At 36.0% G+C, this 13,893-nt stretch overlaps 2 protein-coding genes across 4 annotated transcripts in view; one reads left to right on the forward strand and one right to left on the reverse strand.

Moving 5' to 3' along the window:
• creld2 (cysteine-rich with EGF-like domains 2) overlaps positions 1 to 7,039 on the reverse strand; it is a 15,177-nt gene extending 8,138 nt beyond the window's left edge. For 2 of the 3 annotated variants that reach the window (XM_016293032.1, XM_016293031.1), the window contains exons 1-7: positions 6,701 to 7,039; positions 6,164 to 6,246; positions 5,892 to 6,002; positions 5,300 to 5,391; positions 4,341 to 4,517; positions 3,180 to 3,278; positions 1,274 to 1,357 (exon numbers count right to left, since the gene is read on the reverse strand). In XM_016293032.1, coding sequence (XP_016148518.1) covers positions 1,274 to 1,357; positions 3,180 to 3,278; positions 4,341 to 4,517; positions 5,300 to 5,391; positions 5,892 to 6,002; positions 6,164 to 6,246; positions 6,701 to 6,829 — 775 coding nt within the window. In that variant the 5' untranslated portion in view covers positions 6,830 to 7,039. Of the gene's footprint in view, positions 1 to 628; positions 725 to 1,273; positions 1,358 to 3,179; positions 3,279 to 4,340; positions 4,518 to 5,299; positions 5,392 to 5,891; positions 6,003 to 6,163; positions 6,247 to 6,700 lie in introns of all 3 variants that reach the window. The other variant, XM_016293030.1, reaches the window with a different exon arrangement.
• A 2,432-nt stretch (positions 7,040 to 9,471) lies between these two features.
• alg12 (ALG12 alpha-1,6-mannosyltransferase) lies at positions 9,472 to 12,101 on the forward strand. Its single transcript, XM_016293033.1, has 6 exons — positions 9,472 to 9,703; positions 10,021 to 10,153; positions 10,250 to 10,423; positions 10,674 to 10,868; positions 11,039 to 11,142; positions 11,937 to 12,101. The coding sequence occupies exons 1-6, from the start codon at positions 9,542 to 9,544 to the stop codon at positions 12,021 to 12,023; spliced, it is 855 nt and encodes a 284-aa protein (XP_016148519.1). The 5' UTR covers positions 9,472 to 9,541; the 3' UTR covers positions 12,024 to 12,101.
• Positions 12,102 to 13,893: the final 1,792 nt, after the last annotated feature.

The raw sequence follows: 13,893 nt of genomic DNA on the forward strand, positions 1-13,893 counted from the left end.
AAATTTAAGGGGGTCTGAATACTTTCCGTACCCACTGTAGGTAAAGACAAATGTATGGGCCTTAGAAATACATATCAAAATAGGCAAAAATTTATAAAGTTACATAGTTAATTTATAAAGTACTTGAATTGTCACTTAAGTTCAAAAATGCAAAAATCTTATACACGTGTGCATGTCCTGTTGCAAGAAGAAGAAAAAAAACCTTTTAAATGTGGATCCACTTTGTGCGAGTTAGGAATAAAATAACAGTAAAATAAGCATTGCTATATTTTATAATAGTGTATTATGATTAAGATATACAGTAAGTGTTTGTGTGTATACTATTACAAAATATAGCAATGTTTATTTAACTGTTATTTATTTATTATATCTAAAGTGTTACCGAATTTTCATTTCTGGATCAGCTGTGTAAAAACAGTGTAAGGCTCCATTTACAACAAAAGTGATAATTTACTATGAATGTGCTCTAAAACCAGCAGTACACCATCACATATGGCTTCCTTCATCCACACAATCCCAGTGTTCCTGGTATATACACTGCCTCGGTTGCCCACATATCTACAAGCACAGGAAAGAGCAAAAACTCTAGTCATTGCCATTCAAGATCTTCCCTAAAGAAAAGTGATACCTGTGCAGGTGCTTTCTTCATCCTTAAAGCCATCAGCACAGGTGAGGCAGTTACTTGCACCAGGTCCTTTGCAACCAGAGCATCTGATATCACATTCTGGGATATAAAATAAAAGTAACATTTTATTTATGCATAACTGACAGTTACTAACCATAACCCTAAACCTACAGTAAGCAAATGTTGGAAATTAATATTACTCTGTACTTATTGGTGTATGACCGTATATACCGTAATGACTGTATAAAGTATCCATCTTTAGAGATTTTGCTGTCACAGACCGCATGCAATTGCGAATTTGGGATGTGCAAGATGTTTAATAATTTTTTAATGCAATAGGGAGTGAAAAAGAACTCAATGCGGTACTCACGCACCATCATACACCCGAAGGTGCCTCTCTCAGACAGCATGTGTTTAACCAAAACACTGCATAGTCTTCACTGAATGAATCAAATATGAACTGATTCTTTCTAAAGATTCAAAACTGATTCAGTCAAGAGCAGTATGTAATATTTTTAAAAACAAAAATAAAATAAAAATAGCTATATCAAAATGCATTGTTGTTGTGAAATAAAATCTCATATCATGAAATAAGATGTTGATCATATCCTATGGGTTGCCAAAAATTAACACTGTATTTAAACAGACCTTTACAGGAGAAAGATCCTTCCGTGTTTAGGCAGTATTGGTTATCTTTGCATGGAGCTGGATCTTTGGTGCATTCATTGATGTCTGTAATGAAAAAACACAGGACCAATACAGGTAAAGACAAATGTATGGACCTTAGAAATACATATCAAAATAAGCAAAAATGTATAAAGCTAGTAAGTTAATGTAAAAAGTACTTGAATTGTCACTAAAGCTCACAACACATAAATCATATATATCATAAAAACATACACACACACACGTCCGGTTGCAAAAAGAAGAAGAAGAAAAAAAACAACCACCTTAAGTTAGTTAAGACTTTGGGTTGACAACTTACTTGCAGTTTTGGAACTAGCATGCCTTGAGCAAGCATGTTTTGGGTTAATAAGCGGCGAGTTTTAGATATACGTGATGGTAGGCAAACCCTGCTTTCTGGAACACACTCTTAGATAAAAATTGTCGTCATCGAATATTCAAAGTATGATGTTACTAATTTAGACTGTATCATCGCCTGATGTGGCTGCAAAAGATGTGTCAGGTTAATGCAGGTGCAAGGCCAACAAAGGCCAAAGCTTTGTGATTGAAGCACCAACAGATTTTTAGAAGAACCCAGGCAGGAACCGCACGTCTTGGACTAGAAATAGCCCCTAAATAGTGGTCAGCAACCTCTAGGAGGCAGAGGAAAGCAATGGTGGGGATAGAAGTAGGACAGAAGAAGATCTGATTAGAGCAGTAAGCCAGCAACAGCAAGGATGTTAGATCCATCTGCTACAACCTACTAAGTCCAAGAAATCCGATTAACCACCAATTCTGGTGGTACGGGACAGAGGATAACTGTCCCCCCTGCGAGGCTCCAAGGTCAAATTCCCAGCACATGTTGGCTGGCTGCAAGACTACCTTGGCGCAGGAATAGTATAGATGGAGACATGATCAGGTTCTGCATAAGATGCTAGAGATCCTTGAAGTATATGAAAACAGCCATGAGATGAAGTTAAAATACACTGATCTTGCTGTCAAGTGCAGGGAAAATGGACGGAGAACTACCATTTACTGAGTCCCCCTTGTGGAGGTTGGGTGTAAAGGACTCATGGGGAATATTAACACAGAATCTACTCAAAGACATTGAGATAGCTGGATCAGCCTTGAATACGTTTTAAAGGAAACGAAAGAAGCAGCAGATAAAGTAAGTTTCTGGCATCGATAAGAAAAAGTTATAAAACGGTGGTATCAAACTAAGCTCCTGGAGGGCCGCTGTCCTGCAGAGTTCTGCAGGACATTGGCCGTCCAGGAGCTGAGTTTGACACATAAGGGTTGAAAGTCACTGTCACTATGTCACTGTACTGCATCAGACTTATAAAGAAGGAATGTCTGGATGGGGAGGTAAAATGGGAGTTGCAGAGGTGGCAAGGAAATGGCTCACCACCAGGAGATATTCGGAGATTAATGGGGCAAAAAAAAAAATCTGTGAAAGTTGGCTCCTGGCTGAAACCTGCAGCTGGAACAAAGGCAAATCATTTATTTATTTTTCTTTTCCTATTCCTTCACTCAGAGTTCAGAGGTGCTTTTCCATTGGTATGTCAGAAAACAATACTTTGAATTAACAGATTGTGTTATAATATAATTGAGTATGAATTATTGTAAAAATGTCTCCAATAAGTAAAACACAATACCTATTAGATAAACATAGTATAGGAGTATCGAACATAAACAAACTGGTCAGAATAACAAAAGGATGACTGCAAACTATCCCTTACATAAACATCCATATCTAGACCATTAAATATTTTAGAACAGAACTATTAAAACGCATTCCCTATGTAAATGACTTGACTATATTAAAGGACTCTGGAATTTTAAAGCTTTTCCATGCGTTTTCCAGGCATTAAAATTATTATTTTTTTCTTACCAATGCATGCTCCTTCTTGGTCTTTCTCCCAGCCATTCCTACATTCTTTACAATCCTGATTGGTTCCTCCAGTGCAGCCAACACAAGACTCATGACACTCTCAAAAAACAAAAAGTAAATAAAAAGTCAAATTATATATAATCTCAATCTTACATTTTAAAGAATTTTTTTTAATTTAGATTTTTCTAAATTCTAAAACCTTTTTCCAAATTTCAGATTTTGAAATCTATATTTTCAAGGTGGTCTTAGACTTCTAGACCCCATTGTATATGGATAAATATATATTTTTTAGTTTTACAAATATTTTAACTAGGGGGTGTACTCAAAGCTGAATACCTCATTTGGAAAGGCACGGACAATAGCATAAAAACATAATGAATTCTACCAAATAATTAAAAAAATAAATATTTGTCATACACAGTCACGAGTTGTGCCTGCTGGATAACGGGAGAGCCAGGGATACTACAATATTATACATAAACTTCTAAAATCACTACAGAAAGAGTGTGCAAAGTGAATGGGTGTAAACTCTTTGAATAAAAGGAACATCACAATTGCAAATCAAATAGCAGTGTTGCTGTCTTTCGGTGTCTTTCAGAAATCAGAACTTAAGTAATATGAACTAAGATACTGAATATTGAAAATCGATGTGATATATACGTTCGTCTCAATTTCTCTTAGAGCTGGTCCATAATTTATGTATTCTATATTTGTTCAGATTTGTATTATGCATAGTAAAAGTTATTTGTAGTTTTCAGCCACTGAATATTGTTCTCTAATTTACCATTTCATAAAAAGTCCTCTTATTTGAGGTTGTGGACGATTGTCCAGACATAACTCTGTACACAAAGTTCTTCTGGAAAAATAAATGTAAAATAATAATAATTATTATTATCATCTTTTCCTTTGCTTAAAAAACATTTTCTTTAATACAAGGCATGTCTGTCAAATGAAAACAATAAAAGAGACAAAATTACACTTAAAACAAACTTCTAATGTAATTTTATGAACTTCCAGTGAAGTCCCACCTATTTCTGGTTTTATCAGAATACAGATACAAATAATTTTGAGACTGCTACAAATACAGATATTGGCTACACTGCACACCCCTAGTTATAACTATGAAACATATGATGCTCATCATGCTTATTTGGTGTGTACCTTTGCACAAGGAGAGTGTATCATTCCTCAGTGCACTAAAATAACCATCACTGCAGTCCAGACAAAACTCCCCTTCATATCCCTTATCACAACTGCACTTCCCATTTCCAGCCCTTGTTCCATCTCCATCACATTTGCCATTACCATGGCATGGTTTGTCAGCTCCTCCAATGCAAGCTTGAAATAATGCAAAACAAGAGACAATTTTACAAGTTTTCATAATCTCAAAATGGGGCCTTAAAGTCTGCAACAATGTGCGTACATGAATGGAAATGCTTCTAGCTATACAAACTTAAATCCATGTGTTCTAAAATCATATCACAACACCTTGCGCAAAGCATATACTGTATGCATTGGATTCACAGCATTGCCATAAAGGGGTACAACAGAAGACATTATAAGGACGGTGTTCCATCAACCAATTTTTTAAAGCTGATTTTCAGTGGTAAGCTTCATTTACATATCGGTTTGAAAATCTGTGGTAGTCAATGTGAAATTAGTCAACATATTACAAGGGGACATGGTGATGTAACAAAAGAGGAAAAATTATTTTTCAATCCATTTGAGTTCCCTCACATAATGCTTGCGTTCCCCCAAGAAACTTTGCATTTGTTTAAAAAAAAAAAAAACTTTTGTTTTTGCTAGTAAAAGTAATGCATTACCCCAATCAATTTTGCGTGCAAAAGCACTGCAATATAGTTTCCTTCATCTCAATGATTTCCATCAGCACATCCCCTTAAGGGCTCCGCAGCTTATAGCTAGCTACGTGAATCAAGTTTAATGGAACAGAGATTTGGAAGTAATTGTTTTGTCTCTCTTCAACACTGTAGTTTGTTACTTGTCACAGTAATGCAAAAACACATGTTAAATATCTACATAAGGACTGTGGACTTGCAATGCTTTGGCTAAGCATTTGTATACTTACTAAAATGTGTTAATTCAACACTTAGTACACTTACTGTTGCAGTCAGGACCAAATAAGCCTTTTGGGCAGCATACTTTGATGGTCTCTATACAAAACCACTTGAACAGATCAGGGTGTTTAGTTTTCCTGCAACAAATGCAAAAAAGTTAGATTTCTTTTTATTAATCCGATTAAATACAGTGGGGCAAAAAAGTATTTAGTCAGCCACCAATTGTTCAACAAAGCGACTGAAGCCCAAAGTATACATACATTGTCTGCGTGCCATATTGTATCGCACACGCATAGTGCGCAAGGTGTAAATTGTGTCATCAACAGAGTTCACACAGACTGTCCTTATGCACAAATCTCCCAATTTTGGGATTGTCACATAAAATACAGGACAGCTGGTCACCCTACCCTAGTATATGGATGCTGCTGCTTTGTCTTTCAGAGCGGTATACTTATACGGGACACAACAGATGCAGTAAAAAACAGCTCATGCACGGTCAAATGAAGTATGCTCAGAAAGGCTTGCCAATTCAACAGTGCACAAGACATGACGGCACGCAGAAAAATGAAGTATACCTCAGCCTTGAGAATGAAGTCTTCAGGTATTATGGTTCAAATTCTCCATTTGAGTTCCTGACCTCTTGAACCACCACGTCTCAAAGTGTTCCTCATTTTCTTCCAACATGTGGTTGCACTCAAAACTGCTGCTGTCACACAAGCCCTCCAATATTTCCGTCAACCTAATCTCACTAAAAAACACACACATTTGTGAATTGTAACCAGTCTATCCTGATAATCTGGGTCAAGATAATTAACTACAAGAGTGCATTTCATTATTTCATTAGTGCATGTAAGTAAATATTGCTTTAAGATGTTTTGTGTCAATTTATAACATTTCCTTACGTCTCACCTCAATTCATATTTGGAGAGTTTTCGCTCTTCCCATTCTGTGTTTCCACCACCAAAATTTTGCTTCGCTGTTTTTTCCAGACCCTGGCAAAAATTAATATATTATCACTCAACATATCTAAAGTGACCCTAATAAGTATTCAGACATTTACAGTAAATCACATTTAAACATACATGTCTAAATGTACCTTGCAATATGATATCAACATAACATTTGTAAACAAGTGATGCTACAGACTTTCTAAGAACTAACAGTTTTCTGAACCATTTGTGCATAAACAACTGGTTTCAATATGATATGTAGTTTATGTATGAAATCAGTTTCCCTCTAGTTTGCATGTGTCACATATGGACACGTTGTACTAAGGTATGACAATATTCAGACAATGTTTGCCCAGTTTTGAACGGGAAAAGTATCGTTTGACCATTTTATAACTAACAAACTTTATTTATTCAAATGAATTGCTTTAAAGATGCTATTTTCTTCAAGATAGATCGATCGATACACAGAAAGATAAATAGAAACATACAGACATACCTTGTCAAAATTGTCGACTAATTGTCTGCATGTTGAGCATAATGCGTTAAAGTCCTTTGTATACACAGATCCAAGTGGTAGAAACAAAATAATACAACTCAAGCGAAAAATACTATATGAGTGTAACATGCTTTCTTGTCTAGCTCAAAGGTTGTCCAATAAGAAAACACTGTTTTTCTAGGTTGTCTTCACCCAGTTAAGATGCCCTGAATCAACATCTAGTGTCTGAAATTATGACACGTTTATTATAAAGATATGTAGATTGTCATTTTCAGAAATTTCCATGCCGCCTTCTCACCAGCTAGTCATTCGGATTTCCGCGTCAGCCCATCGGTAACATTGTGTCTTTATGTAATTGGAGAGTTCTCCTGGCCATCAACGTGTGAGCCAATGAAATGCCGCCACGCACGGGACAATCAAAAAAAGATATTTGTAAGCCTACGTCACAATTCGCATGCTGTCCGAACTATCCGAGATTAGTATTTGTGTGTCCAAAATAGGCTGAATTATTAATACCGGTATATGCCATTAAGTTGCAGACGATCTGTCTTTTCACAAGCACCGGAAAAAATTAAAACCTGAGTGGTTCATAATCAACATGTTAAGAACTGCGTGCTTTTTACGCTGTAAATTATTTTTATTATTTTCTTTCATTTATATGATATGAAATAGTTAGCACTATGTATTAAACCGTGTGAAAGCTACAAACAGAAATAACAATCATGAATACAAATATAGTGAAGATCAGATGAGAAATGTTGCATTGATCTGGAAGTATGATGAGCACAAGTGATGCTGCCATACCAGAAAACTATAAATTAATACTGTGCACTATTTATTTATTTATTTTTATATTTATTTATTTCCCCAGTTTGATTCTAATTTTTGACAGGTTTTCACTTTTTTAACTGCTAGGGAATCATCAGATGACATCAACGTTAACTTTAATGATATCCATGTAAAACATGAGCAAAGCTGACACTTTTCAACACTGAACTGATTTAGACTGAATAATGACTATTTACTATTGTCTTTTTAGAGCTGCTTTACAGCAGAACTGAATTTTGTTTGCACTTTTTTTCTTGTTTGCCACTGTAAAGCTGCTTTGAAGCAATCTGTATTTATAAAGTGCTATATAAATAAAGGTGATGTGACTTGACTTGCCTGTCCATTAAGAAACATAGGGTAGCATAAATTATATAAAATAAGGAATAAAGAATTGAGGAGTGCATATGCCAGAGGATGCACAAAACTATGCATCAAAGGGAGTCTGTGGGTAGTAAGTATGTGTTCTCATTCCTTGTTTGGGCCTTGTTAAAATATTGTGGTAGATATGAAGGGGAAAAAAGTTCATTCATCTAAGACCCGAACAATGAAAATATTTAGTGGCTAGCCAGGTAAGACTGAGCTCAGTTCGACCCCACTGTAGATATTCTGTACCTCAATCGGTTTGTAGCAACAGTTTTGGCACTACACAAACTGCTGCATCAAAGTTGCAAGTATTCAGATTTGTTGTTCACAGCTATTGCATTACTGGAATAGCTAAACCTGTGTCCACAAACAATTTGGGTCATTTCAAACCTAATAAGGCTTGAAAACAATCAAAGATGTGCTTGTTAATGCCATCAGAAAGCCAAGCCAATAGTCTCGCCAAATTGAAAAACTGTGCATTAGAAAGAAAAAAATATATTTATTTTTTAATAGCTGCAAGCAACGGCCATTGGGGTCCAAGCATCAATGGCTCATACAAAACGGTCAAACAATTGCCATGTAGGCTATTTCGCCAAATGTAAAATATTTTGCAAAGGCAACAATTTTCAATGAAACAATTACAGAAACACATGCTATACATGCTAAACAAAACACAGAGAAATTAATTTGTGTGTCTACTGCATGTTTATTCATGTTATTTACTGCATGTTGAATCATTTAGATAGAGAAAAGATTAGATGTTGAAAGTTTTCTTATCCTGTTGCTTCCTCTGTTGGACAACATTAGTATTACAGCTTTCATTCGCAAGTTGAAACACTATGGCTGCATTTTGTGCGCATACGGTACACCTTTTTGTAAAAATCGCAACAGCAGCGGCCGAGACACTTTTAACTTTAATGTGCGAGGCTTCTGAGGCTTCTGGTGTACAAAAACAGTCAGTGATGCAGCTTTATACTGCAAACTGGTATTTTGTTATCATGTTACTTTAATTTATTTTCATAATCATAAACACACTTTGTGTGTGGCGTCTAATACGTTTCGCACATTCACAGAAAATAGCGTACTTCTGCGTTGCAAAATAAGGTGGACAGGCAAGGCATATGAAAAGAATCACACATCACCGTATCTGAGTGTCTTGAGATGATTCGTGTGTATGGAAAAGGAATTTTTCGAAAAAGTAGCTGAAACAATTTATAGACAGAAGTGAAACCCAGAGCCGTGGAAAAACAAAACTTTGAATTGAATACACAAGTGAAGTAAAAAAAAACAACAACAACAAAAAACACCACAAGTCACAGAAAACGTTCGTGGCGCCAAGCACCGCCCATGTCATAACTTTGCGTTTCTGTCAATTTCTATTCTACCCCTTTATTTCTTTAGCTTGAACTTTTGCGCACGCGCCGTGGCAGTACAACTAGTACGTAAGTACAGATTCATCACCCATGTGCGCAAGATATACAGAAGATGGCGGTAATACTCCTAAGGAGTGAACGTCCATTGAACAAAAAGAAGAAGAAGAAGAAGTACAACTAGTGCAGTAGGTGGCGGTATGCACCTATGAAGTTGGTTCGCAACCCGCCATAAAATCAAAAGAAGAAGAAGAAGAAGAAGTACAACTAGTAGCCGGCTATGATGGCTCGAAAGGAAGCTGCAAATGAGCGTCCTCTCTTAATTTTTATCATCTGTATTGTATTTATACATTTGTTTATCTGTCCTTACACCAAAGTTGAGGAAAGTTTTAATTTACAAGCAATTCACGATGTTCTGTATCACAGATTTGATTTTGAAAAGGTAAGTGCTAAAATGTCAAAAACGATTATTACTATTTTTTTAAAATCATGTTTAACCTTAAAACAGGCATTTAACTATTTAAATTATAACGTGTTCTGTTTGTTAATCCTGTGTTTTAGTGCGTTAAACCTAAGCTAGAGATCTGATTAGATTTGCTAAGAGTGCTGCAGCTGTGACGTCAAACCCGGAAGAGAGTCCCGTGGTGAATTATTAACTGCTGCAGCACTCTGTTGTAGTGCTGGTGCTTAGTGTTGTATAGTATTGAAACAACTAGACCTACATGAAGACTTAACTCCTTGTTATTACTGTTTCTCCAGTATGACCATCATGAGTTTCCTGGTGTGGTTCCACGTACGTTTCTCGGACCCCTGTTCATATCAGCACTCAGTGCAGCAATGACTTGTATGCTTGCCCTCTTTCAAACACCAAAGTTTTACACTCAGATCCTCGGTATGTCTGAGATCACAACCTGTAGCTTTAGGCCTACATGAATCTCCTTTTATTTGTTTCAGTTTCATCTGCTTTATGTTATTCTTTGTTCCACAGTGAGAGGAGTTCTTGGACTATGTGTGATTCAGTCACTATGGCAGATGCAAAGAGAGGTCCGGAAGCAGTTTGGGTCAATGGTGGCCAGTCTGTTTTGCTTTATCTGCATCACACAGTTCCATCTGATGTTTTACAGTACCAGAACCCTCCCAAATGTGTTTGCTTTGCCTTTAGGTACAGACTCTATAAAGTACAAAGTATTGTACAAAGTATTTTGGAGCAATATTTAAAGTTTTCTATTAGCCGTTTTGTTATTTTGACTTAGAAAACAAAGCTAAAGCAACTTGACTTGCTGACTTGCTTTATGAATCATATTCATAAAAAATTTCAGTGTGTAATGGCATCTTGTTCTAGTAATACATTATTTTGTCTAACTTAAATTTTAGCATTAAACTGTTTTTCCAAATTGTGTTTTATTGAATAGTTTTGCTGGCATTCACATCTTGGTTGGGCCAGAGACACGGTGCCTTCATTTGGCTCTCCGCATTGGCCATTATTGTGTTTCGCTCTGAATTGTGTCTCTTCTTTGGCCTGATGTTGTTGCTGTCACTCCTGAGCGGGAAACTCCATTTTCTACAGTTGCTTTACCATGCCGTACCTGCTGGTCTTTTATCTTTGGGTCAGTGATGCACAAGTGCTTGTTTTCTGTATTTTCTTAGTATTTTGTTAGTATATACTGTAATTGTCTAAAGCTAAGTTTAGACTTTTCCATTTGTTCATATATTTTGCTTCTCGTCATGCACGGACAAAGACCTTCACAGACTGAAGTGTATTTGCTGTCTTTTGTAGGTCTCACTGTCATGGTTGACACAGTTTTCTGGAATAAGCTGCTCTGGCCTGAGGGTCAGGTACTATGGTACAACACTGTCTTGAATAAAAGCTCCAACTGGGGAATATCCTTTTGCAAAATTCTTTTAAAATGCTTGTAGTTTAAAGGAATAGTTTAGTCAAAATAAAATGTTCTGTCATTGTTTCTCATGACAATCCAAGCCCTTATGACTTCTGTGGAGCACAAAAGGAGGAACTGGTTGCTCTTTTCCAATTACAATGAATGAGCCGGAGATTTCAAAATTTAAAAATGACAAAAAAAAAAGTATTTTTGTATAAATGCAAAAATACTAACAGTCCATACTTTACTAGTCCATAGGACTAACAGGTTTGTGAGGAGAGTGCATTTGTGTGGGATAACATAAATAATGGAAAGGGTGGAGAAAGCTGCTTATTGCATGTACATGCTAGTTAATAAAACTGCTAACAGTGCATATAAACACAAATGCCGTTTTCTTGTCTTGAGCAACTTTCTTGCAATAAACGGTTTTGTTGTGTGCATTGTAAACTCTTACTCAGCGTTTCGGGCTCAGTGGCTCTCAAGGTAATAGCTAAGGCTTTTACAGCTGAATGTGGAAGAAAAACTTGTATTCTGCTTCTGCATTCTTTTTTATGCTTAAAACAATTATCACATGAGTAAATGTGACCAGTAAACTGTTGTGTTCCAAAGAAGAAAAAGTGAACTACAGATTGTAAGCGAAATGAGGTTGAGTAAATGATGACAGAATTTTTTTTAACTTTGGGCCAACTAAACCTTTAAAAACAATGGTAATGCATTACTATTATCATAAAAATACAGCATGATTCTGTCTCCTGTCAAAATTTTGTATCTTTCCTTGACTTCTTTTGTGCCTCAAACTTTCCCTTTTCTGTGGTACTTCTACTCTGCTCTCCCTCGAGCTCTTGGCAGCACAATACTATTTATTCCACTTGGCCTGTTGGATAGACGAACAAGAAAACCGCTCATCGTAACTGTAGGCTTTATTCTGCTGTACTCCTTTCTGCCCCACAAGGAGCTCCGTTTCATCATCTACACCTTCCCTGTGTTTAATATGATTGCTGCCTGCGGCTGTTCCTTTATGTAAGTTGAACGTATTTTGATAGTAATGATTTGGTAGCTGTATTGAATTTTCTTGCATGAAACCCATTTTACTTCTATAATTTGGTGTATTTCAGAGTGAAACACAATAGTGAATGAGAAAAATGTATAAGATTTTATTTTGTCCATTTGAGTCTTTTGATGGGAAATTAAAAACTATGGGTGTACCTGAATAGGGCCAGACTGAATGAGAGTTTGCTAAAACAAAACCTTAGTTGTTAGCATTTTATAGCCTACTTGGCCTAAGTGACATGAGAGCAAAAGGGAATAAATGTAAAAAGAACGTTACAACAGTCCTTTATGTCCCTTAGTAGCAAGCCTAATAAGATAACACTGATAAGGATAAAATATTAGGGATGTAACGATATTATCCATATTGTGATATCGTGATAGCAACACTGTCTCGATATTATCGTGGTCACATATGAAACGTAGGTCTTCTGGGCAAAAAGTGTAGTTTTAAAAATATATTTAAACTTCTTATTTTAACATAAAAGGCCTTTAAAGTTGTGTTTTGGGCCATTATGCTTTGGCACAGTATTTGTCAAACAAAACGGAGCTCTTAATTTTGAACTCTCAAAGTGCATTAGATAGAATAATTTAACTTTAAAATGTACACTATTTTCATTTTTTTCAATTGTCTTTTTAAAAAAAAAAACCTTATAGGAGGAACTGGTTGCTCTTTTCCAATTACAATGAATGAGCCGGAGATTTCAAAATTTAAAAAAGACAAAAAAAAAAAAGTATTTTTGTATAAATGCAAAAATACTAACAGTCCATACTTTACTAGTCCATAGGACTAACAGATTTGTGTGGGATAACATAAATAATGGAAAGGGTGGAGAAAGCTGCTTATCGCATGTACATGCTAGTTAATAAAACTGCTAACAGTGCATATAAACACAAATGCCGTTTTCTTGTCTTGAGCAACTTTCTTGCAATAAACGGTTTTGTTGTGTGCATTGTAAACTCTTACTCAGCGTTTCGGGCTCAGTGGCTCTCAAGGTAATAGCTAAGGCTTTTACAGCTGAATGTGGAAGAAAAACTTGTATTCTGCTTCTGCATTCTTTTTTATGCTTAAAACAATTATCACATGAGTAAATGTGACCAGTAAACTGTTGTGTTCCAAAGAAGAAAAAGTGAACTACAGATTGTAAGCGAAATGAGGTTGAGTAAATGATGACAGAATTTTTTTTAACTTTGGGCCAACTAAACCTTTAAAAACAATGGTAATGCATTACTATTATCATAAAAATACAGCATGATTCTGTCTCCTGTCAAAATTTTGTATCTTTCCTTGACTTCTTTTGTGCCTCAAACTTTCCCTTTTCTGTGGTACTTCTACTCTGCTCTCCCTCGAGCTCTTGGCAGCACAATACTATTTATTCCACTTGGCCTGTTGGATAGACGAACAAGAAAACCGCTCATCGTAACTGTAGGCTTTATTCTGCTGTACTCCTTTCTGCCCCACAAGGAGCTCCGTTTCATCATCTACACCTTCCCTGTGTTTAATATGATTGCTGCCTGCGGCTGTTCCTTTATGTAAGTTGAACGTATTTTGATAGTAATGATTTGGTAGCTGTATTGAATTTTCTTGCATGAAACCCATTTTACTTCTATAATTTGGTGTATTTCAGAGTGAAACACAATAGTGAATGAGAAAAATGTATAAGATTTTATTTTGTCCATTTGAGTCTTTTGATGGGAAATTAAAAAC

Source organism: Sinocyclocheilus grahami, unplaced genomic scaffold (genome assembly GCF_001515645.1).
Source record: "Sinocyclocheilus grahami isolate Dianchi unplaced genomic scaffold, SAMN03320097.WGS_v1.1 scaffold296.1, whole genome shotgun sequence".
NCBI classification, from domain to species: Eukaryota; Metazoa; Chordata; class Actinopteri; order Cypriniformes; family Cyprinidae; genus Sinocyclocheilus; species Sinocyclocheilus grahami.